This window comes from Pseudopipra pipra, chromosome Z (assembly GCF_036250125.1).
Source record: "Pseudopipra pipra isolate bDixPip1 chromosome Z, bDixPip1.hap1, whole genome shotgun sequence".
In the NCBI taxonomy this organism is placed as follows: domain Eukaryota; kingdom Metazoa; phylum Chordata; class Aves; order Passeriformes; family Pipridae; genus Pseudopipra; species Pseudopipra pipra.
Window position 1 is genome coordinate 52,716,085 of NC_087581.1, and position 27,434 is coordinate 52,743,518.

The window sequence follows — 27,434 nt, forward strand, 5'->3', positions numbered from 1 at the left end:
TTGGTGGGCACCTTTTGTCCTCCCAGAGTCAAACTAGCACAATACACAGGCGGGGCAACTTTCAGGAGCTGGCCAATATAAAATCACTGAATCACTTAGGTTGGAAAAGACCATTAAGATCATCATGTTTAACCGTTAACCCACTGTGGCCAAGTGCACCACTAAACTCTGCACCTAGGTGCTATATCTACATGTCTTTTAAATACCTCCAGAGATGGTGACTCCACCATTGCCCTGGGCAGCCTGTTCCAGTGCTTGACAGCCCTTTCCTTGAAGAAATTTTTCTAATATCCAATGTAAACTTCTGCTAGTGTAAGTTAGGGCCATTTCCACATTTGCACAGGCAGAAAACAACAGGTAAAACACCAATATCAGAAATGAACCTCTTTTTTTAAAGTCCTGACAAATTTTAAAACACAGGAATACAGTGTCAAAATGGTTGCAAGTATTTTAAGGTAAGGATATAATTTCTGTAAATCAGAAATAAATACACCACACAACTACAATGAATACAGCTCATGAAGTTTCAGCCCCAGAATGCTATGACTGACAAAGTCAAAGGCAATTGAGAAAATTACAGATGGACTTTAACTGTAGACAGCACTTTGGAAATAATCAATAATAAATATAAGGTAGAAAGAAGTAATTTAGGTGTATAACCAGAAGAGGGTCCGAGTTACTGGCAAAAGTCTACGGAGATCTGAGACAATCGCAAAAGCTGTCTTCCTTGTTAAAGGGTTGTATGGTTCATCCAAAAGTAAAACAATTATCAAGAGCCCCTTCCCAAAGCCTCTCTTCACGTTTTAAAAGCATGAAACTTCTTCCTGGGTCTTTGAAAACCTTTGGGGTAATTTAACCAGTAAAGACATACATACTGGTGTCTTATTCCACAGTTCCTTTTTTTTTAAATACTGGTGACATGGAAATCACCATAGCTGAAAGATACTTGCTAGAGCACCAAAAATAACACATACCAACCTGAAACAGAAATGAATGAGCTCCAAAGAAAGAGATGAATACAGATTATGTGCATAAATAATTTTATATATATATACACATTCAGATATAACTATATATTTATATAGCACAGTAATCTTTTCTCCAGACATTTTTTAATTACATTTTTACACCTTTTACACAGGTCCTTTGGGACACATATATTATTTAGTAATATTATTAATGGGATGAAGTTACATTTCTCAGTACGTCATTTGACCATTTACATCTTTGCACAGTTACGAAATGAGACAAAGCAGAGAATCTGTCTCCTACTTTGTACTTGTTTTGCCTGGGTAAAAATGATACACAATATTTACTCTCATTGAAAGGAAAACAACTCTTAATTTCCAACAGACACGGTTGGAAAATTTTCTTTTGGTCTCCTTTCACTTTATTAGAGTATCCTTTCTTCCTACATGATTTCAGAATGTATAAGACGATATTAAGAAGTCAGAGGGGTTTGTTTTGATGCTGCATCTACAGCTAACTAGCCAGTAGTTAAACTTGGAAACTTGTATGAAAACTTCATGAGACAGTGTGCCATGAGTTATTTACCTTACCTTCCAATTACACAAGATATGGCTACACCTCTGCGTCTGTACTGCCTAGAGGACTGCTTCCCAGGCTCTTGAAATCACAGGCCATTTTAAGTTATCACATTTTCTTCCATACTATCGCACATCTTTATCATCAAACTTTTAATACATGCTGTTTAATGCGGATTTATAACTGGGAAGCACTAACTATGGAAAGCGACTACAAATCACAGTATGAGAACTAAAGGTGTAGGGATTTATTATATAGCACTATGAAAGTTAAAATACACAACAGAAGAAATACAATCTGAGACAAAGGAGGGCATATAATGAAGTCAAAAAGAGAAGTAACACTAGTAAGTATAAAAACATGCTGAAGTAACAGACATTTTGGAAAGCTGTATGTACTGTTTATGTTTTGAAACTGTGAAGTTACAAAAATAATGGAAGCATCAAAATCTCACCAGATAATTACATCACTTCTTTCATTTCTGCAACAAAGTTATGTTCATTATTTGTGAAATAACATTAAAATTGATAAGGTATAACATCTTACATTCAATAAACCTCAATTATGAGATACTTTCTTGAATTTTCTTTCATATCACTCCAAAACAGATAGTGTCAGAAGCTAGAGAAAAATAAAATTTTTATATTATATATATATGTATATTTTGCAACTACATATACACATAGGTTTAGTTATATCTCTCCATATCAATAGCAATTTCATTACTAAGAATGAAAAGACAGATAATTGGTTGAATTACTTCTACAGTATATTTTTTATATTTGAACATATTTACTATTAGTTTTCAAGAACTTTTTCTTGACTGTGATGGCAATCTTTGAACACTTCTGCACATCACCACCATGAAATTGTCACTTGCACCTCAAGCAGGAAGAAAAAAAGAGTAGAATCAGTTTTTCAGTAGTGTACTAAAGTAAAAATAGTATGCCAATAAAGATGGCTTTTTAAGCCCCCAAATGCAGTGTGAATGATGACTATACTAGAGGAGAAGAAGAAGAAAAGATTTATGAAAACATATCTTTGGCATACAGGCAGACCACGAAATGCAGAAAAAAAGAATTCTTATTAAAATAAAAAATAGTAAAATAGTGTTTACTGTTTTTATGAATTCCCTGCATTAAAATATCTTTAAAACATCTTCCCATATTTCTGGAATTTCTGTTTCAAAGTTCTTCTGAAGAGTGACTTTTGTACAACCTGAATTTAAACATACAAATCTGCATAACTGAAAGCTGGTTTTGCAGAGATTGGGGAAAAAGTACATCTTTTATGTTCCATTTGGGATAAGGATGCAATCCTTTCCTCATGTAATTCCTTTCAGGGAGAGGCATGCCTGCACACACAAAATCACATACAGAGGAATAAGGAAGGGAACGTGGATACACTGTGCTGCACCCCTGCCAGCCAAGTCACTTTCTATTTCAGCGCCTATATACAAATGTTGGTGTCTAAGCACTCACACTGTGGTTACTGCTTTTAAAAAGCAGACAATAGTTAGTAGCTCTTCAGCTACACCCAGCTCTTCCAAAACCTGTTGCACCTGAGAGAACTCATTTTAGTCATGAAGACTGGGACACATCTGGAGAAAGCTCTATTTGCAGTTGCTGGAATACCATTTACTCTGACTGTACTTGCTTCAAACATCAGAAACCAAAACCTTATTTCCTATGCTCTTGCTTCTTGCTACCCTATGAAGCCATGAAACCCCAAATGCTGTAGAATTATTTTCAATGTCAATTTCTTGTTTATCACATTTTCCACCCTATTTTTTAGTATCTGATAAGTCTCTCTGGGATCTAGCTACATCTCTAATAAAGAGCTGTTTGACGACTGCATTCTTGTCACAAGCTTTCTCACATACATTTTATCTATATCACAACAAGGGCTAAAACATATTTACAAGTATAGGTGTTCCCAGTATCATATTCAAACACATACACAGAGTAAATGCACATATGCGCTCATATATATACAGAAATACAATGGAATTTCCATGGGGAAACGTGGAAGCTATTATTAAAATGTCTGTCATCCATGTAAGAGAAACAGAAATGAGCTGGGCATTAAATTTGCATACAGCCCCAAGCACAGAGGTTCCTGCATATGTAGTGTTCTACTGTTCTTAAAAATGGGCATATCTGGTAGGGAAAGTCTGTCAGGATTAGCTCAGAAAAAACACCCGCATAGAGAAATTTGAAGACATACTGAGAATTTGCCTCAGTATGTGAAAAAAACCATTAAATCCACTGCAAACTATGCACACTGAAAGTTACTACAAACACTATGCTACACACCAGGGGATAATCTATTTCAGCTAATTAACACACCACCACACCAAACACTGTGAGAAGTGGTTGCCACTTAGGATTGATTTAGGTCTTCCATCACTTAGACTTGTACAGAAAAGGCGTTTTTAAACATTCAGACAGACAGGGAAGAAAAAAAGAAAGGTACAATTAAAGTAGTTGTGATATAAACAGACCCAGATTCACTTGATGGATTAGCTTTCTAGTGAACAACAAGACAGCCTAAAGACGTTACGACTTTTTTTATAAAAAATAACCAAAAGGTACAGTCCTCTTCTTGATTTTACAGCTGCTTTTGACAAAGTCTAAATTAATAGCCTCTGCTTCAAGTTACAATGAAGATTTTTTTCCTTACTTAATAAGTAAACCTGTGTCAGTAGAGTGTATCTTTTACCAACAACACTGGCTGCTGAGGTAGAAGTTATTGTGACTTAAAATCCTGGTAGAAATCAGTTAGGCATTACACTGCAAGTGATTTTTATTTTAAAAAATTATATAATCAATATGGGAAAACAACTTGGCCTGAAATCACCTAGCATAAGACAACAAAGTCTTTCTTTTTCTTTTCCTTTTCTTGTCTTTTCCCCCAACCCAATTATTTTTTCCTTTCAATCTTTATTATGAGAGAAAGCACAATGCCGTTTCATAACTTCTACTTTCTTAACACACGGACAACAAACACAAAGAAAATAACCTGTTGTCATGCCAAAAGCAGGACATGCAAGCACATCTCCAAATGTTCACAGCTACTCATCTCTACTACTCTCAAATATTAACTGAAATTATTCCAAAGATTTCATGCATTTCTGGCCTGCTAACTTGAGTCTAGTTACTTTATGAACAGTTCACAGATACTACTGAAGAGTAATAAAAGAGATAAGATGGGAAAAAAAACAGCTGAAGATGGCTCACACAGCTACAAAAGGTTTAAGCAAGATTTCAAAGCATGAAAATTGAAGAAAGGCCACAGAAGTATCCAAGGAAAACTGAGGTGATATCTGCAGAATTTTTGGTGTGTGTTCAGCTGGTGTTGACTTCCACACTTTGTATTGCTCAAAGAAGAATGGCTACAGAGGCATGGCTGGACTCTAAGCCAGTGACAGCCACGTCTCCAGGCATCTCCATTTGGTTTAGTAACATTGCACTCAGGATCTGACACTGAGTCTGCTGTCTTGCCGACAGCATGGATGGGAAGCCTGAGGTTGACTTCAGGCTTGAGACCCCAGCAAATGTGAAAGTATGATGTGTATTTGTGGTAAAGACAGAGGATAACAAGACTACCTACTGAATGAGAGAGCGAAACAAATATAAATACTGCCAACCCTCTTTAAATAAAAAGGATATCTTCCAACACAGACATGCAACTCTGAAAGAGAAAACTAATTTCCTACACCCAAAATGTCAAATTTCAGAGTTCAGTAAGATGAAGCACTAAAATATACAACCAGAGATGTAACTTTTGGAAAGGACTGGATAAATTATAAGGTCTTTATCACAGCTAACCAGCAAGAGTTATGAGGTTCTGTCCTTAAGACCAGTCATCACCTAGGGTGCAGGCCCCTAGCTATGCAACTTCCGGTTTGGAAATAAGAAGATTTCCAGATGGTCATGAACAACCAGCACCCAGCTAACACCCAACTGAGGTAACGGAGTTTGTGTTTGGGTGATGCCTGAGCAATGTGTATTCCCTACTGCATTTGCCCTGTTTTCCAAAACTGTTATCATAGCAAGCAGGCATCTTTTCTGACAGTGAGTTGACTGTCATTTTCTATTTGGTAAGTGGCTCTGAAGGTCTAACAGCGAACAGTGGGAAACTAGCTCCCCTAAGCTTTGGTCCAGCAAGTTCAGTCCATTAGAATTCAAGCCAGAGTTGACTGTCCAAGGGCAGGCAGGGACAAAACTCTGATCTCCTGTTCTCAAATTTGGGATCATTACTAGACAGCCACTTGTTTTTGCCATTAGCTGTATTTCACTTCATGTCCTTTATATAATTCCTAACAACTACTGGCATTTTCTCTTGTCAGAAAAGCCGACATATTCCTTCATCATAAGCAGTCTGAGAAAGGAAAATGGGCAACAGAATGGGTGCTTTGCCATTGGGGCAGGTACTGTTAACAATGTGGGGACAAAAGGAGATTCTGTGGAGGGTACCAGGTTGAAAGAGAACAGTTATCCCAGTAGGATAACTAAACTTATCCCAGTAGGATAAACTAAACTTTTTAGTGGCAGGACCATTTGATCTTCCCAGTAAAAGAGAAGTAAGAGAAGGATGTTTCACATTATACATAAGAGAAAACAAGGTTTAAAACTATAAAAAGCAATTTTGGAAAGGCTCTTTCTGCTAACGACTTCATCATTAACTGTGATTATCCTTAAGTTACCTACAGGGGGGGGTTATTTCTGCATCTATGGGTAGATGTTTTACTTGTACAAATGAAAAAACTGGGTAGCAAAGTCACTGATGGTTGGCAGAAGTTAATACACTTCACTTCAGAGTAAAATGATTCTGCTCCAGTCTGTGAGCAGAACAAGTTCTAACATGGTAGCACTGCTGACTGACTTTCTTTTGAAGACTTCAGATTAGTTTAAAAGTTCATTAAATATCTGGTGAAAGATTCTAAAAGCAGGAACATAAGATTTATAATTTATATTCACTCAGAAAAAAAAAATGATAATTTTTAAGATGTCTTTGGTAGGATTGCATCTTTGCACCCCGAAGACAGACGACAACTTCTGCACAAACACCGTGGATCAAGAAAAAATTGGATAGCAGTAGTATAAGAAAAGGCTTTCACCTATCAAGTTGTAGTAACCTGTGAGATCTGTGATATTTCCAAACCAAACTGTTTGTTGTTTTTCAAATAGTTGAATATTTTACAGCAGAGGCTCTTAGATAATAGACTTCTCAAAACAGATGGGTTAAAAAAAATCTAGTGACCTTCCTTTTACAAAGGCAAAATTAACCAGATAGGGTCCAGTTATCTCAGAGAGCAAAAAGCCAAAAACAGAGCTGTGTTTACATCCCACTATAAAACCACTGTACCACGATCAAAGACTTCAGATCACAAAGAACTGGCTGTAAGCCTCTCCAGTTCTCTTCTCTTGCATCTTTATTTCACTACACTACAACTTCAGGCAACAGCATCCCAATAGTAGGAAATGGAAACTCCTTTCTTAGCTGGGACAATAGACATAAATGACAGAAATGCATGTGGTAGTAGAAACCCAGCCACAGCCTTTCCACTTTCAGGAATCCAGAAAGCAGTGGCTTCTGGAACCTGCTAGACTCTGCCTAATTGAATCAAAGTACCATTGCTAAAACATGTCATATTTCCTTCCCTATAAGAATGACGTCACTGTCAGTCTGCCCCAGCAAACTAGCCTTATCAACAAAATACCTAAACTCAATACAAAAACGGTGTAAGCAAGAGGGGAATCCAACACAGGTGAAATCCTGATGTAAAAGTAGCCATATGAGAACAGAATTCAGCTGTGGTTTTTTCACATGATATAACAAATAATACCAGTAATCCCCTAAAACACTACTTCAATAATGTTTATCCGCATCAGATTTCAAAATGAAAAATACATTAAAAGCAGGACGATGATGCTTCATGAAAGCTTATGATTTCATTGCTGTTTTTTCCTTTGAAAATCTGATGTTGTATCTTGACAGTGACAAATCACATGTTCTTTGCTCAGTGGACCTTCCTGATAATAGAAGATATTCTTTTCCAAGAGAAAGAATATTTCAGGTAAACACTTTCACATGTACTGAGTCATCCCAATACTGAAAAAGAGTTTGATCTAATTGCTAGAATGTCATCATAGAACAGAACATCTTAAAAATAGATTACCAGTTAAATTTTAAATTAGTTCAAACATTGAAAATGCCTATTTCTTCTTAAGATACCATTCCCAGGATATTGATATCTGTGAAATGCAAGTTCTGCACTGCTGTCGTACCACATGCCCAGTGACAGCTATATAGTATTCATCTTCTGAATAACTCTTAAAAACTAATCAGTTCACTTAGAAAAAAAAGTAGACAGAGAAAACAGGGTAGAAAAAACCCATGCAAACATTTTTCCTTCTCTGGTCTATAAAAGCATATGCTTTGCTTTGACAAGAGTCAGTCACAATGGGGTCCTCCTCTTGGGCATCCTGCTCCCCGAGCTGGAAAATTACTCCCTTGTCTAATGAGTCATGATATGAGCATTTGCTATGGACAGAAGTGCCTTTCTAACTTGGACAGTGACACAACAAATTGAAGCAGGGCCTGCAGAAACAAGTCAGCTTTCCTTGTTAACTACATAGCATTTGCCAAGGCAAAACAACCAATAAAGAATACTCTCTTCTCAGGTTTTTTTTTTGTTTTGTTTTGTTTTTTTGTTTTGTTTTGGTTTTTTGGTTTTCTAAATGCTTGGGTTCCTGTAACAATTTGAAAGCTGAGGTGGTTTGCTTTAAAAAAACACCCACCAAAACAAAACAAAACCCAACCCAGACAAAGAGTGGCTTGGTGCATCTGGGAATTCAATCTGTGCCTCTCTCATCCACAAAAAAAATGTGTTCTATTCTAGTGAGAAATGGAAAGGCTGGAAACTCCCATGCTGATAGTCTGGATCTTTTTCTGCTGTTACAGTGAGTCAAAGGTTAGTTCCCTCCCACCTGCATCACACTTTGCATCTTCTAATACACAACCAAGCATTCAGACAATACGACTAAAAACCAGCTTGCTCATGGGAGGCTCTCTCAGACATTCAGTGTTCCCTTCTCAAATATCTCAGTCCAGCACACAGACAAAATCATTAACTTGTACATTAACAAGAGCATTGTATGATTTTTTTCTTGTTATATCCTACTTACTGACTCTTACTAAAATTAAACACAATCTTAGTAAAATCGAGTAAATGTCAACAGTTTTATTGAGCACATTATGATCATGGGTAAGAACAATAACCACATCTTCTTTGGTACGACCTCCTAGGAAAAAAATAATAAATCTAGAGACATTCTGCATTATGTGACTCTGAAGAGCAACTGCAAAGGAAAACAAACTGCCATTTTAAGAGATGGTATGATATCACTGGGTTCAGGAAATATAAGCAATGATATTATGAAGCACATACTGAGGGGTGAAAAAAATTATTTGCAAAACAATTTTCTATCTGAACTGCCTCAGATTTAACAGTAATGCATGTATTAAAATTTTTTGACACTGCATATCGAAGTTGAAAAAGCAAGTAATAGCAGCACTGGTAACGGGTCACCTTCCCAGCACTAACAGCAAGGTCGGTATTCTCCTCAGGTGGCCGGATCCTGCAGTGCAGTGGTTTCAGTGAAACTCCATCACCACCAACTCAGCAGTCAGCAACTCTAGGGTCAATTGCTGGTTGGTATAACTTATGGATCAAGTCCACAGTGAGAAGAATGAACAGAGTTCAGTTAAATTAATAGAGTTTACCTTACTCAGCTAATAAAAGAGACTACTAGTGTCATGTATTTTGCAGAACAGAGAAGAAAATCGGAAACAGAAACGAAGAATTATGCGGACAGTACATTAAAACAAATAATTATGAGAGAACATTGTATCTCTGAGGTTCCTCATGAGAGTGATCTGCTGTTTTAAGATCACATATTGTCATCTAAGTCTGGAAATTATGCAAATAATACTAGCTACATTTAGAGGTCTGCAGCAGTAAAGACTTCACCACCTAAATAGTAATTGTCTCTCAGGAATGGCAACGATTTTTGTGTGATGCAAGGGTGCTACCTACAGGTTTAAGTGGAGAATGACATGCAGAGAAACAGGAAAAAGGATCCTATTTTTATCAGGAAATAGGACAGAACTAGCATTATCACTAAACTCAATACCTCTTAATTTCAGGCTAAAGAGCACGTTTTACCAAAAATTTTTAAAATCCATGATACCAAAGATTTTTATTCTAATAATTTAATTCCAAATCTTACAATGGTGTATTTTTCTCCGTTTTTTTTCTTTAAATAATTTAAAGGATCATGAAAAATAAGCTTTCTTTTTTTAATCGACAAACATTAAATAAGCTCTATGCTCCTCTGACACACATATTTCAGGCATATTTTTGCTGACAATTAAACTTGGCCATAACTATGAAAAGATCACATTCAAAGATCACAATTAATGCTTGGTCTTGCAAATACAGAAAGTTGCAAGACAGGAAGTATTTGTACTATATTAAATATGCATCTATCCTATATCTCTTGTATAAAAAAAGCTTCATCCAATACAATGCAACTGTACAGAGAATTACTTAGCCTAAAACCAACAGTTTATCCAATTTTTTTGAGATAATGAAGAGATGCTTGGGAAGTTGCATTAATCTAAGGGCAAGCTTTTTCTTCCCTGCATCTTTTACACATTTTTCTCTCCCCTAGGCAGGTCAGATAGGGCAAATACTTATGCATATGTGTAAATTTACTCTTGCGGACAGCCCTAGTGATTTGAATTGAACTTAACGATATGAATTCAGAAGCATAGGCTCAGTTCGTTAACTTCTAGGAACAAAGGTGTGCCCACCACAGTGTAGACACCACTGCAGTATACATCCAGCAGATAATGATAACAGCAGCAGCAGAAGAGTTCTCTTGTATATATCTTCGGCTAAGACCCAGGCAAGCCATGCAATTCAAAAGTAATACATTCTGCCTTTCAAAAAAATTCTGACATCCTTTCTTTCTTTTCCTTTTTTTAAGGGGAATAGTTTCAACAGTAGTATAAAAACAGAAAATAAAAAGGTAGATATTATTAAATGCATTTTTCATTATAAAACAGTGTAATAATTCAAAACATTTTCCTTTCAGAGATAGGATTCAGCAGTTCTGTACTGAAAAGCTGTACTTTTTATACCTATAGTGATGAAAGGACAGCATCCTTTCAAAGTATAATTATGTAAGTTTTAAAAACGCTGCCATGCTATGAAAGGGGGAATTTTAAAACAAGACTTTTTTGTGTCCATTTGTCCAAATCCTAAATTCCTCTTAGGGAGTAAATGTCCACATAAATTTTTATTTGTATCAAAATAATTATGACATTTAAAATCAATTAGCTGATGAGCTAAAAAAGTGCCTTATTTTACTGGCTCAGTTGAACAGATAATCTACATTAAAGCACTTTTCTGAAATACTTAGAATACATTAGTAACTAATTCCAGCTTGGCTAGAAACACTATCACAAAGAAAAAAACCACAACATAAGCTTTGGTCAAAACTAAAAAAAAAAACCCTTAAAGAACCAATGGTATTGATGTATGCCATAGAATGAAATAAAAAATGTTCAGCAACAATACATATCTTTTGCTTTATTCTTAGGCAACTAAAATATCTCTTAAGGACAAGATCCTACTGATATTGTTACTGATTTGAGATACAAATTTTTTTGCAAAATATTCGTTTATTCACGATTTTTGGATGAAATTTCAAGAATAGTTTTACCAAAACCTATTCTTTTTTTTTCATTTTTAGAAACGGAGAGGGGAAGAATACACATTATAGTATTATATTCTACCTATAATAATATACTTACATTACAATTAAATGAGTTCAATTCTATTTTAATTATGAAGATAGTCCTTGATCATATTTTCTATAGAAATGTGTCATTATAATTAAAATGTTCAGAGTACATTTAAATGACTGTTGAGGAGAGAACCACACAAGCTGTAGCAGGAAATTCATAACAACTTCAGTGTGAAATTAGTATTTAATTAATTTAAAAATATTTTATACCTCCTATGTAGTTGTCTGTAAATTATATCAAGTTGCCTTTCCCACTAATTGAATTTATTCATATTTTATTCAGTTCCCCCAATTTTCAATTGCATCAGAAAGTCTGTGAGCAGTTAATGGTAAAATGTTCATGGGTAGTGGGAGAAATATTAGTAAAGGGAAAAGTTCCTACTAGCTTTCTCATTAGGATAACTAAATTTTAAATGATATGCCCAAATCCTTTCATTAATTACTTCCCGGTGACAAACTAATGCACGAACACATAATCCCATTTTGGTGCTTTCTAATATTTTAAATGCAAAGACTTTTTGTCCCCCTTGTTATATTTTCTCAACTCGTAACCAATATTAAATTCTTCTAAAGAGTGGAGATAGCACATGTTTATCATTCCCCCTTCTAAAGAGTGGAGATAGCACATGTTTATCATTCCCCCTAGTTTCATGGTAGAAGGAAAACTACTGCAAAAATATTTCTGATAGGGAAAAAATCAAATTTATTCAGTCACATGCAAATATAATTTTTAATTTTGCTGCATGTATAGGCAATACGTACACTTCCAACTTTTAAAACTAATCACTATTACATAAACCACAACTGATTTAGGTAAATATTTTCACCCTGTTATAGTGCTTCATGTGTGTCCTAAAATTAATTTCTTCTTCGAATTCCTATAACAGTATTTGCATAAACTTCCTTCCAGGAAAATGGCTATCACTTTTTTTCTTTGTGGTTTTCTCTGAAAGATTCACAAAATTCTTCAGAACAGCAATCAAAACTGAAAAAACAAAAACCATTTCCTTTATGAAATCTCTATGACCTTTGCCATTATTCACTAGTTAGAAACCCATAAAAGAATAAATAACATATATGACTCACAAATTATCAATTATGAAAAATAATCTGGGGTAGAATGCTACACTAATGCAAAAAGATGGATTACTTGTCGTAAACTAATAAAGCTTTTGTTTGTGCATCCAATGTCTCATTTCCTTCCTTTGTCTTGGGAAACTTAAAATTATTTTTAAGCTGCATTAATTTAAAAAAAATGCAACTATCATAAAAGTGAACACTGAAAGTACCCCAGAAATAATCTGTCATTTTTAATCTAATTTATATTTTATATTTGACTATCAGTTCTAAAAATCAAAACTCAGCAGAGGTGAAATACATTATAGAGCAAGTAGATAGTCCGGTACTTCAGAGGTAAGTGGGGTTGTTGGTTTTACCTTCCGGATCTTAAAGTGGTCTCAAAGAAGTGCTATCTTTGTCATTGCAAGGCAGACACAGAATTTAATTAGTCAATAATCACATTTTAGAACACAGGTAGCCTTGTTTTAAAGCATTCCTCCTGCATTAGAATTCTTCAAGCTTTTTGTTTACTTTCCTCTGTGTAACTTGAGGGAGGGGATTAATTCAGATTTTTAATAAAAAAATGTGAGAAGGAATGGATGTCTGCAGAAAATAAAATAAACACAAGCCTCTGAGTACCACAGTACAATGTCATCAGCTGTCGAGGGGTTATCTACGAAAAACTCTGGTGATGCAGGGGAGAATTCACTACGCTCCCTGACTGGCAAATGACAGGATTGCTCAAATCAGAGATAAACCAAGATGAGCTTTATTTCCATCTGGAAACCACAAACTCCCTGCTCAGCCTTTTGTCTTCCCCGCAAACAGTGAACCCAGTGCTTGTGACAATGCTGAGAGAAAAATACCAGCAGGAATGCTACTGATGCTTATAACAGTAACTGCTGTGTCTCTCAGTTCTAGTTTAAGTGCTGAGTCTTTTCACATATCCTTTTTGCTCTGCCTATGCCAGCATCCACAGTCATCTTTGGCTCACTAACTTTGACCCAATCAAGGGGAGACACCTGATTTATAACATTGTCAGCTACAGCTCTTAACTATGTTGCATGGTGAGAAACAGTGGAATGATTTAATTAAAATAATTTAATTTAAATTAGGCATATTAGACATTGTAAGAAAAGGAGCAGAAGGGTGAGAGCCGTGATCCACAGGCAATGAAGCATACTAACCAGAGATTCCCAGGTTCAGATCCTAGGTCAGATACGCACTCCCTGCTCCCAGCTTCAGCTAAGAGTGAGCCTGGAGGTGGCTGCTGCTGCTTTTGGGAGAATGGAGGAGCAGGCTTGTGTGTCGGGAGGGATTAGCTACATTGTCACTCACTAATGACAGCTGCCAAATAATTAGAAACCACATTAAGTTCTTAACTCTACCTCTGCTAATCAGCAAGATCAAACTCCTACAACTGGATTGGATTTTTTTTCATTAAAAAAAAAAAGAGAGAGAGCAAGAATATGTAGAAAGTAGTTTGCACATTTGCTGCCTAATCAGGATGTAAGGCAGCAAACAAGCACACAGTTGTAAAAATGAACTTTGACAGAATAAAATACTCGACTGATTTGGACCAGCCTCAACAGCATCACTGGTGAGGGCTAAGTTTTCCTATGCATACAGGAAAGTAATATTTCTATTAAATGCTGATCATCAAGAATCAACCAACGAAAGGGAAACAGTATTTAAGCATTTTGACATCATATTCTTCAAGAAAGTGGAACTTGAGAACAGCAAACTCTGCTACATTTACTGTGAGAAAGCAAAAAAAAAAAACCTTGCAGAAAAAAAGATCTGAGTAGCCTTTACCACAGCCATTCTCGGCTGGGCTGTTAGTCAAGGCAAATTCTATTCACTGACCTTTGGGAAACTTGCAATTTTGCCATATTCTCCATATAGACAGAAAGTTTACTTCTTTGAAGCAAATTCAAAATAGATGGTTAATGTAATAAATGTTTTTTGTTTGGGGGGGAGGTTGGTTGTTGTTTATCGGGGGTGGGTTTGTTTTTTTGTGGTTTGTTTGTTTTTTTTTACTTAACCTGTGACTTTGATAAGGCTGCTTTTGGAAATATAATGGTTACCCAACCGTTTTATGGTTTTAACAAACCCTTACTTCTTCCTCATATTCTATACAATGTAGACTCTATTTGCACGCAAGCAGTACTAAATTACAGATAAAATTACAGCAAATTTGTTTTCTCAAGAGAGCAGTGAGGCCTAACATCCCTTGAGTAATAACAGCCTTGCTTTTAATTCAGAAGTAGAACTGGAATAATTTTCCCTCAGAAAATGTGACAATGGAGCTGTTCTTGCAGGGCTGAATGGGGCACGGCTCAGTTTGCAGGTGCTCTGGTGGAGAGGCAGGAGGGTGCCTGACTGGGGTCAGGAGCCCAGGCTGTGGTAGGTAACTCCAGACTGGTCCACCATTCATTGGATGGGGCTGATAGAGCTCTCAACTCTGAACACGCGAAGAAGTATGCCCCAGAGAATCGGTAATTTATAGAGATGTATCTTGCTTATACTGATGGAATCAAGGTAGCTAATAAAAACCTGAAGCACCCTTTGAGCAAAGCTGAAGTGTCTTAAAAGGTTAAAACCCTGTAAATCACACCCAAAGCGATTCTTGAATGTGAAAAGAATACTACATTATAAAGACCTATCAGCACACTAAAGTTATTTTCCAAATGCTCCAACTAATAGATTGTCATGAAGAAATAACTTTTTTAATGTGTTTCACTGGAGTTGTATTGAAGAAGCCTAATATTCAGTATTAAAAGCACTATTCAGATTGATGTGAAGCTGTAATGCTATGAAGACAATGATATAACACAGAAACAAAGCTCAAGCAAGGCATTAGTTACCTCTGTTGTAAACTATATCACTCCAATACATCTCTATGATTGCTTGTTACAATATTGTGATATGATTCCTAACTGATGAAAATCAAGCACATTTAAGGAATAAGCATTAAGTGCTGCTAATGTGGTCTAACATTGGTAATCATTGTCTTGGGAAAATTATATTGTGTTTTATATACTAATACTATGATGTTTTTATTAACTCAGAATCCCTCTGCTAACAGTGGTGCTTTAAAAAAGTAATAATTAATACTGCAATAAATATTAAAAATTTTAAATTTAAGTAATGATGAAGGAATAATTTTCTGCTGGTATTATTTTTTCTTCAAGAGAAAACAGCAAAAAGAACACTGAAACAAGAAAAAATTACTCAGTCTTTCTTTCTTAAGGAAAACAGGTTTAAATAAACATTAATGGTATCCCTTACAGTACTGATCACTCATCTTCAAAGGAATTAGCTGGATTTAATTATTAAAAATACACTTTTCCTTGCAAATGAAGAATTTGTCATTGGAAAATAGAGATTCAAATATGTACACCTGTGCCTTCTGGTCTGAGATGAGGAAGAGATTTCTTCTCTACCTTGTAAATGAGCACCAGAAAGAAACAGAGAAAGAAGAGAATCATACAAGCTGACTTTATTAAGGTGAGAGTAGTCCAGAAAAGAGCATCTCAAGCTAAACAGACATCATGCACTTGTGTACTTAAAAACTGAGGACGAATGGAAGAAAATACTGAATACTAATGTGCTTCTCTCGTCTGGCAGAAAATACACTGTGCCTGAGCCTTAAACGAATAATGGGTTTTTTTAAAATGCACTCAACTTCCAAAAACAGCCTGTCATTGTCCTTGTTACTTGTTGTGGTTTAGGAATGATACTCTCCAATTCAGTGCTCCCACTGAGACTCTCCAAACCATGCACTGCTCGATCGCTCACCCCCCTCCCCATTCTCCCTTCCCCTGAGGTGGGATGGAGAGGAGAACTGGAGGCACAAAAGGTGAAGATAACCGACTGAGATGGAAACAGCAATGAGATAAGAAAACAAACAGTAACAGTGACAATACCAATGACAGTGGATGCAAGAAGGAGGAAACAACAATACCCAACCACTCCCTCTGCCACACTATGCCAACCCAGAAGGCATTCCTTCTCCCCGGAAAATACTCCCTTACCCCTACTCCCAGCAATGATACGAGGCAGTACAGAATAACCTCCAGGTCCTAGTCATGCCCCCTCCTGGCTACTGCAAAAATTAACCATTTCCTGGCTGGAACCAGGACACAGAGGTATGATTAAAGCAGACATTTACCTTCAGCTTAACATGTTTATCCCTCAAGTTATGATATAAAGGAGACACACAGAGTACAGAGAATCACAGATATGCACTGATGTCAGCTTGATGGTGTTTTAATCATAGTTTTCAAAGTATACAGAGCCACTTCCTGGTGTGGTGAATGCAAAATATGTATTCTGTACATCAAAACAGAATAATTTTATTCATTTTTGAGCACATTCCTTTGATACCTTTTTGGTTTTTTTAATGGGGTTAGGAAGTGTCTGTCCCCCTTCATTAATGAGCAGTGTCTGCTTACAGAGACCAGCCAATTAGAACTGGCATAGCTAATCACAGCTACTGTAAGACTGAAGAGAGAAAATCATGTTTCTAATTCAGCCAGTGTTGCACACTAATTGTCCAAGAAGTTTGAATTACATAATACTAGTTTTAACAGATAACTTTGCAGTGCTAATAACAGCTGTGAGACCAGTGGTCAATCTCAGAAAAACAAGACTAAATTATGTCAATTTTTTACTTTTTGGTTCTTCGTAGAGTACTTATATCTCTGGAAAGCAGTTGGGAGTGTTTTAACTTCAGATGTCATTCATGGAAATGTACAAACTCAAAGATCTGCCATAAACTTGTAAGTCTATTCAGTATCAGCTGAAGCCATTTGACTTACAATTATTATTTTTTTTTCTCTTCAGTATCAACTGTGCTCACAACGTTAGTTATCTCTACTGGATAAGTGCTAATACTTATTCTGGAGTAAGTACAAGCTACCAGTGAATCCAAAATAAACAATGCTTTTAAATTATGCCTCCTTACTTATTGCCAAGTATTAAACAGATTTGGAGATATAAACTCCTACTATTTTTCTTTTGAGAAATAAATAAGCTAAAAATGAAAGATAAGAAATGCTGCTTCTATCAAATAAGAGGCTATGACATACAGGCTTTTTACTTCAAGGTCAACTGAAATTCTCCTTTCCTGCAGAAGTTTAATCACTTATGCAACACATTCGGTAAAAATTTAACATTCCGTCCATACTTCTTCACATATTAAAACACTATCTAGACAACATTTTTTCTTTCTTTGACACTTTACTAAAAAGATCTTTGAGGCAGATTTTGCTCCTCCTGCCATGACCAGTAAAAGAAGTTACGGTGCAAGATAGGCCATTGAAAACACACAGGCTTTACAAGTAATGTGGCTGAGGCTACGTGAGGATGTGTTACTTCTCATATAACTCATCACTAAAAGATGATGAAAAGTTAAGATATCTTATAATCAACCATGTGCACATTTTAAGTCATGAAAATTTAAATGGCCGAGACTTCCTGCAACGACTGTGAAAGAGCACCTCAGGGAACCCAAGAGTGATAGAGTACACATTACCTTAGAACACCATTACTAAATAATTAACCAAAATCAGTATCAATGTCGCCTGAATTCCTTCAAGTGAAAAGTTTTTCATTCAGGACGGTTATGTGCACTCAAGAGGAAAGTGCAATGCAAGCCCTCTCCAGACATGTATCTATGATGGGTCCAACAGAAGTACTCTGCAACTTTTCCAGTAACACCAGGCAGTGGGAGATTGCCTTGTACATGCCTTGGGTTATCAGAAACGCACTCCAGAGAGAGATGGCAATTCACACAAATTGGCTGCCCAGATTTCTAGCCACATCACTGCCTTACCAGGAAATCTAAAATTGTTTTTAGAACTTTTTAGGTAACTCTAAATACAGGAGAGTAACTAGTAGTTTTTGTCAATTTCTACAATTTTTCATCAACCACAATTTCGTGGATAATGAAATACTTTCAGAATACTCAAATACCTATTTTCTAAGGAAAAGAGGTGGGAAGAACGGTCTGGTAGTGAAGGGAAAGGTTCAAGACTTGGGATACCATTGCCTATTCTGCTATTTATTTTTTCAGAAACTGCAAACTAAGGAAAATAATTCCCTGCACTGCATAGGTATTTTTGAGATTTAACACCCTAAGACTGTGAGGAAACTCAGAACGGAATCTACTTAGGTACCTAAAATACATATGCAGGTAAAATAATCACCTAAGGGAGTAATTAAAGTGCCTAAAGGTAGTGCTGATGCCATTTTAGACATCCTCAGGTGGGCACCCCAGTCGCCTGAATGGTGATGGCAGAAATGATGGAGAAACTAAGACAGACACTTTCCTGGAACAGCAGCTGGGCGGCACACAGGATGCTCTACGTTACCAAAATCAGCACTAGGTCTGTGCCTGGGTAATGAATTTCACTGTTAAACTGGCTAGCAAGTATGTGTTCACTTTGTGAAAAAAGTCAAACGAAACTGATTTTTTAAAAACAAAATACTAAAAGAAGCTTTTATGTATATAAATACTTCCCAGTCTTTATTTGTATCAGATTTGCAAACACACAATGTGACAAACACAAGATGTAGACTGATGACAACAGTTTTTCCACACCAGCATCATTCCTCATTTGTTATAGTTAAGTAAATAGGGTTTTTTTTAATAACAGCTGGTGCTGGTAGGTTCTTTCAGTGTGAGTATTTAATGGATCTCTATGGTCATATATATCAGGTTCCACTATTTACTGTTTTTCTTTCCTATCCCACCTTCTAAAACCTGGCACACAGTATAGCTAAGTGTTGCAGAAAGCTCAAATTCCACTGTAATTTCACACAGGTCCAATATCAGTTCTGATGGTCTATGGAAAATTAGGAAAGAGGAAACAGAACTTTTCTTTTTGTCTGCTTTACTTTGAAAAACACAAACAAACAAACAAACAAACAAACCCAAACAAAACCCCAGAGCAGTCTGGTCCACTTCTTACTCTTTCCTGCTCAAGATACAGCTGACAAAAAGCTGAAAGACTCTTGCACATGTGTGCAATGTGCATCAGAAATTAATCTTGTACCTGGCCTTGCCACTGCCATGTCACTTTACCTCTGCAAATCTCTCTTTCGAGAACAGGCAGTTTTGACAGCAACAAAAAATTTTGGAAAGGCTTTTTCTGAAATGTAAGAAGCTTTTGCAACTACTTTACCAGCACTTATTCCAATTTCAAATGCTAGACAAGAGGTGGCAAAGACAATTTGATGATACATTTCACCCAGGTTTAGTAAAAAGCAATTTTAAGGTGTTTATGTGTTATATCCTCAATAATAGCATCAACAATGGCAACACCAGCAAGTTTTTAAATATGTCTGAAAATTCTTAGTCTCCAAAAATTACAGTGTTAAAAAAAAGAAAAATATGTAATAACTAGCACAAATCATTCCAACTCCTGATGGTGTCATATCAAGTCTCTCCCAAAACATAATCCTTTTCCTTCAGCTTTGAGTGAATGTTGCTTCCTAAATATACAGTAGTGATCATTTCCCTTTTTAATTGGGAAAAGCTAAGCAAGTTGACAAAACTATTTTACAGTCTCATTTCCTGCTAGGGACCAGCTCTTTTCAATCCTGTTTCCTTTTCAATTGATTATCATCACACCTCCACAACTAAATGGTGTATGTGCAAGAGAACGAACACTTGATCAAAAGCTATTGTGTCATTTTCATACATGAATTCTGTAATGTCTGAAAGAAGACAAAGCCAAGGTGAGTTAGATCTGACAAATTACCTGGATGTAGGGAAAGTAATTTTACTGATATTTGGAAGGCTAAGAGACTTTTCTGTGTGCATGCATATACACGTATAGAAAGTATCAGAAGAATACAACAGGAATATGAGAATGTCTTCATAGAAAGCTTTAATTTGAGGACATATGGGTGTGACTAGGTGAGGGTACTCTGCTCCCAAGTGAGAAAAGAAAAATGTTTATTTTATGAGCAACACTTATAAGTTCAAACAGGCAATTAAAGTACTTTACTGAGGCCATTTTGGGATACCAAATACTTTGAGAATTATATTCCCCCTTATTTCATGTTTAGTGTTCCTCTAAGTAAAATATGTGGTTCCATTTAGTTACTCAGTTGTGAATTTTACTTTAAAGGCAAGGGACATTGTTGACAATGCACATCTTAAACTTTCCATTAAACTACCAAATTTAAATTCTACATTTTTGTGTACTCTGACATTTTTGTCTGGCATTTTCATTAATTTTGCAACATACATAAATGTAGCTGAAATGTTAACTGATCAATACTTTGTCTCTCTCACATAGCACCAGAGTAAAGCTCCCTAAGGACCATGCAGCAGTACAGAAATTAAATGTGTATCAAATAATAATGTTAAATGCAGCAGTATTTACTGTATAAAGACTGAAAAGGCTAGAAGAATTCCAAATGGACAGATGGTAGCACAAATTACCTACAATCACTACTAAAGATTGAAGTTCGTCCCATAAAATAATTCCCTGACTAACATTGAAGCATGTCCTTTCACTGATAGCTCAGTTGTCCAATTATTTTTGTGATCTACAAGAACAGAAATGTCTGGTCAAGAAGCTGATGGAAATTAGGCCCAGTTAACAGAGATTTCAGTGCCCACAGTGGATTAATCTGAAGAAAAAACACTCACTTCTGCATACTCTAATAAAGTTCTTCTGCCTCAAATGTACCATATTAATTACTGAATTAAAATAAGAAAATTAACTGCTAAACACTCTAGAAGTCTGTTTTAAACACATAAAATCATGTGAATTTATGGCAAAGGCTCCCTGTATATAGTCTATTCTTTTCCATTGCATTTAGGTGCTTCAGAAGCATAAACACAAGTATGTAACACATGCTTGATCAGACGCTAGACATAGCAGGACTGCATGTGATACAATAAAGCTGCTCTGTAATTGAAATGTTAATTTAACATTGTTGCTATGTACCTCCTGTATTTAAAAGGAAATAAATATGAAGCAGGAAAGAATATAAAATTTTCTGATTGTTCTAATCCAAAGTCATATGCTAGCCAGATCAACCTATGGTTTATGACCTATTTATGAATATCTTTCAATATTTGAAAAATAACAGCTAGTAATACATCACAGTTACATGAAAACATTAAAATATTATGTGTTAGTAGCAATTTTTCTTCTACTGTTAATTACTTAAGCACAGAAGAAAGAATTGAAGGGAAAACCTTAGGTCATTCAGACAAAATCCCCAATGAAGGTGATGAGCTTATGAAGTTTAACAGGAACAGGTAAAATATTGTTTAGTTGAGGAAATGCATAATCTAGAACACTGAAAACTTACCTTCTAAGTTTCTCTACCTCTAGGCACAGCACAGGCAACACAAGCCATTGGGCTGGTGCTTTTGGAAAGAATCATCCTAAACCTTTAATACAGCATTTCCTTATCTAAGATGTCCCAAATAACGTAAAGGTTTGAGACAGCTAAGTTCTGGAATACAAATTATCAGCAAGGCCCTTCAATGAACACTATTAGTCTTGATGACTAACACTGTGACTCTCCAAAGAGAATGACTTTAAAACGAACTGTAGTAAAGAGTGCAAAACGTGTATAAAGCAGGTAACAGTAGCTTATTACAGAGTCACCATATTAATCAAGCCTTTCTGTAGGTTTCCGAGAACAGTTCTTTTTTCCAGACTGATCTTAGTAAGTACGTTTCTGAAAACTGATCTAGTCTGCCAAAATTTCTTCAGCTGTGGTCCTGCATACCCCCATGAGAAAGTAAAGCCATGGGGTAAGGTGCTAGACAGAAGTACTTGTAACTGTAATGCCCCAAAGGACTTGGGGTATTGGGAGATATGAAAAATCAACCCCCACATATGTAACTTACATGAAATGGCTGTAAATCTGCATCAGGATGTTAACCATCAAGGTATGTCTTCAAATCCAACAGGATGGAAAAAATGGTTAGTTTAAAAGTCTACAACTTGTACAATATTTACTGGTCTGCCTAAAGAGCTGGAAACCTCCAGAATAGCCTATTTCTCATCTCCTTTCTGGCAATGACATTTTACTGTGACATTCTCTAACCTCTGTGAGTCAATGTCAAGAGGAGACATAATTTGTATAATAGTGAAGAGACGAAAAGTATACATATAGGTACATTTATTTTATATACTCTATTACATTCAAACGTAACCTTAGTGCAAATATAATTCAGCATTACACACACAAGCGGACCACTCTCAAGATTTCAAGAGCTTATGAAAGTCCAGAAACAATCTAAACACAAAGTTTATAATCATGACAGAAATTCACATGTATTTGACTTGGCTAGCAAAAACTTTTTTTGCCAGATAGATCCTTGGAGTGAATAACATCAGGTTGAAAAGCAGAGGATCCCTTTTGGATGCAGAGCAGGAATAAATCTGTGCAGTCACAGCACAAATGTAAACATAATATATCCATAATTACCACAATCACTACACAGCAAAACAAACACTGCAAGGAAACGAAGAAAATCAAACTTTTGATCTCTCTCTCTCTTTATGGAGAGAGATATGTAAAATATGAATATATATGTACACAAAAATAAAATCAGGAACATGTTTCTACTGCAATACAGTGTAACTACAATAATGATGTATACTGATTATAGATCCACCTGCTTAAATTCCCCGTTTTATGTATTTCCAACTACTTATTATGATACTCATTTTTTCCTATGACCAGCAACAATTACATTTTAACAGCAACACAACTTCTTCCATGGCTACACCAGTGTGCCATGGGCAAAAAATAATTTCATTTGCCTCAAAGAACAGGATGTTTTCCCATTTCCTCTTCTTCCACTGCCATCCGGTGAGTGTTCCATATTCGTATTAAAATTAGACTTAGGGAGATGAGTACTTACTAACTGGAAGAGTAATAGCAATATGAACATTACAGTTTTAGGTAGAAACCTGCACTTTCCTATGAAATGTTGATAACTTTTAACTGAAATGACAGATCGCCGTTCTACAGTAAACAGCAGCAAGTATATTTAGATCTCTGCACATAAGTGTCATTGCTACAGACATCAATAAAAGTGTAAACCCTCTGACTTTTAGAACAGCACATGTATCTCCTGCACTTCTGATGAACACTACAACCAAGGACCGACAGCATTCTGCCATTCTCGACAGGCAAAAGGTGGTTTAACAAGTAACTCAGTACAAATGGAGCCCTGCTAGAAGAAACTCCCAGCAAAACATCATGACTTAACGACACACACAGCTACTTCATTTTACTGCACAGTCAGCTCCAATGTCTTGTTTGATTCCTCCAAATCTTAGGCACCCAACCTTCAGGAACACAGACTCCCTCTATAATTATTCAAAGTTAGATGAAAACCATTCTCTGTTCATATTCATGGGGGAGAGACTCATAATCTCAGTATTTCAACCAACTTAATAAATGTAGATATTCCAGAAAGTATGTCCATGCATACATTTTTACTCCTAGTGGGACTCCCTCATGAAACAACAAATGGGGACTACTTGTTTGTAGCTGTTACGATTTAGAAAATAGAAAGATATTTATCTGTGAAACACAGTTCAATCAATTCAATTCCAATGCTTGGAATTTTCAAAATTTAACAGAAAAATAAAGGTTAACACTAATGAAGATAATATTAATTGAGAAATAGCAGTTTTGTTTAAATCACTAAAAATGAATTAATTAAAAACTGAACTATGACCAGAGCTTGCTGTCTAAAAGGTACTAAAAGCTTGTATTAGTGCTTTTAAAGTTGGTTCTGTTTTATTTTGGTGGTTTGTTTTTTGTTTTGGTTTGTTGGTTTGTTTTTTTTTAATTCAGGAACACTACCTCTTAGCCGAGAAGCAAATATTTGGGTCCAGAGTACTTCTTTTTGTAATTTTGTACTTCTGAAATAGCTATAGGTGTAACATATATGGAGGACAAAATAACACTAATTTTATCTCAATTATATGCAAATAAATAACATTCAAAACAAGTGTATGCAATAAATATGCAATATATGAAGGCACCAAAGAAGATTTAATGGAAGTAATTTGTGAGAAGCTTAAGATATATTATCAATAATTCACTCCATTTTGATTTCGATCACTCACTTATAAATTATATAAGCAATTATATTTATACTATTAATATATGTGTATATATATTATTATGACTTTTTAAAAAAACCTCTTTTTTGTGTGACATTTAAACTTAGTTACTCTTCTAAAAAGCTGAGTAAACGTTGTTTACAGTATCATCATAATGCAAAGTTTTAAATAAATTAAAAAAAAACCCAAAACCTCCATATCTACACTGTATTGTCCCTCAGTCTAGAACACAAACACACTGGGGTGATTAAAAATAGTATAAAGAAGATCATACCAAAAAAGCAGCTAGACTTCTCGGGGGAGAATCCCAGTCAAAGCAACTGCTAATGTAGCAGATGGCAGTTACGAGCGCCATGATACAATGCTTCATCCGGATAAAGTTCCTTAATAGTAGCTGTTAAAAACATGAAAGAATAAAAATATTTCAAAAACCCAAAAAGTTTCAGAAAAGGCTCATGCTTACAATAATTTCATTCTTAATTTCTTCATTAAGGTGAAGACTGAGAAAATAACAAGCTCTCTAGCTCACAAATTGAGCAAGTTAGTTTAAATTCTCTGGCTTGGAAGAGAGAGAATTCGTTAGTTGTGTGAATTGGTATTTGCTGAATTTCATTTTAGATGGTACACATATTGTCCAACATTAAAAAGCCACTTGCAAATTTTCATAAATTATTTTGTTTATTAAATTCCAGTTTTATTAAGCCTTTCTTAACAAACGTTGGTCTTTCTTAATATAAAGGTGCTGCAGCACACTAACCCAAAACCATGCAAAATTACTGCTCTAATCTAATTAAGATCATCTGTACCCTTTAACATTTGTAACAAATTTGTCTGCTCTCACGTATTTTGAAAACCTGGGTTTAAGTATTTACCAAACTAACTTTAACTGCATTCTTCCAAACTACAAGACATAACAGCTCTAGGTTTTGATTCAGGAAATGTACTTAAATCCTCCAAAATTACTTCACCCTCACCCCAAAAAAACCCAAACCAAACTAAACCAAAACCAAACAGAAAACCCCAAACAAACAAAAACAAAAAACAAACCAATGAATTATTTGTGTACTGATTTGCATAGAAAATGATCACTCCTCCTGCCATCTGCAAAAGTCACAATACTATTTTCTGTTATGAAAGTGGGAAGAAGTATTAATCTTGAGCAAAAGGTCTTATTGCTTCTTTGCTGGGAAAGGAGAGCAAACTGCAGCTTTAGCAATTACATTACTCCCAACAGTAAAGAAAGAAATATTTTGCCTCTTGAAATGTTTTTTATGAACTATATAAAAAACTGATGTAAAACTCATCCAGCACGTAACTTAAACTATGCTCAAGTCTATAAGTTTTCATCAAAGTAGAAGTCAGTTCTGAGACCTTTTCTTTTTCACTGAAAACAACAAAAATCTTATCCCCACAGCCCAACTGAAAGCCCAGCTCTCTCCATACAAAATACATCATTTGTGGAACAGGAAAACTGAATCAAAAGTAGTTCAAGTGGAGAAAAACATGCGTGTTTAAATATTCTTTACCAAAATGTTAAAATTGTATGCAGCAAAAATATCCAGAGGAAAGAGTCCAGACACTTCCTACCCCCAGGACTCTCTGTAGCATAAAGTGTTTTAGTCTGCTTTCACCTTTCATTCAAACCTTATTCAACTAACTTACTTAAAATTTGGCTAAAATAATGCTGAAAGACTCTTTACCCTGCAACAAATGGAGAACTTTCAGGTCAAAGTTAACAGCAAAAATTTATGCAAGACTTAGTTTACATGCACCTGGGTGATAATCTGATATGTGTGGAACCTGCTGGTTTCAACTGTGTTCTTATTCATGTATTTCATGGAAATTAAGCCACAATTTATAGAGGAGACACAATAAACCCATGTATTCTGTTTCTGCCTTCTCCAACCTATCATATTCTTTTGTAAATATATAATAAAAATGTTATTCTTTTCTCTCAGTAGCATGATGCCAGATATTTGGACGTGCACACTTGATATTAAGGATTTTGGAACGGATTAGTGTTTCCTTACTCTTTACCTGTTTAGACAGTCTGTCTTCCTCTTCAATATACTTCTGTTCTTTAGGCATTAAGGTTCTTATGCTGGCTTTCACCTATGCATTAAAATGCGAGTCAGTATTTAAAACTTACGTGCTCCTTACTAATAACACATACTTTAATTTGCAAAAATTACAAAATTTCAAAGTCACGGCTGCCAAACCGCAACACATAAGTTTACACAGACAAGAGTTGCTGCTCCCTACATTAGCAGCAGCAGCAGCAACAAAAAGAGTGGGTGTGCCAGGCATTGGCAGAAGAGTATTCTGTAGTATACATCAAGGTTTAGAGAAAATGAGGAATGACAGAAATTCTCTACAAATCAGGAACAAAAGCTCTCATGAAACTGAACTCTTTAGCAGTACAAAAAAGCCAAAGTTAAGACTTACAGCATTAAAAATCACATCTATTTCAAGATAGATGACCCCCTTTGTTGGCCCTGTCAGCTGCTTGTTTTTCAAGACGTAGGCTTTCTGTTCACCATTTTGAATCTGCAGGAAAAGGACATGACAGCCGTCTGTCTCGCAGTCTCCACAGAATACACCCCCCCAGTGACCCCTGACCCCCAGCTGCTGAAACTGACACAGAACCCAAAACAACTGTGGCAAGTCTGACAAGTACCTGTTCATTACCAGGACCAAGTCTGTCAGGAAAAATTAACTATCATGGGATTCAACATGGCCGTGAATAGAGTATGTTAAAATTTTAGTGTTCTTATTACAGACCTTGGTTGAGAAATGACAGATACAGAGCTGCAAATTTATTTTT

At 35.8% G+C, this 27,434-nt stretch overlaps 1 protein-coding gene across 11 annotated transcripts in view; it reads right to left on the reverse strand.

Moving 5' to 3' along the window:
* The window catches only part of MCTP1 (multiple C2 and transmembrane domain containing 1), a 178,914-nt gene that overhangs the window by 67,897 nt on the left and 83,583 nt on the right, over positions 1-27,434 (reverse strand). For 8 of the 11 annotated variants that reach the window (XM_064641478.1, XM_064641476.1, XM_064641480.1 and 5 more), the window contains 3 exons: positions 27,056-27,157; positions 26,648-26,722; positions 24,885-25,004 (listed from right to left, as the gene is read on the reverse strand). In XM_064641478.1, the coding sequence (XP_064497548.1) occupies positions 24,885-25,004; positions 26,648-26,722; positions 27,056-27,157 (297 nt within the window). Of the gene's footprint in view, positions 1-12,166; positions 12,412-22,629; positions 23,398-23,452; positions 23,846-24,884; positions 25,005-26,647; positions 26,723-27,055; positions 27,158-27,434 lie in introns of those variants that run through there. The other 3 variants (XM_064641486.1, XM_064641484.1, XM_064641485.1) reach the window with 3 other exon arrangements.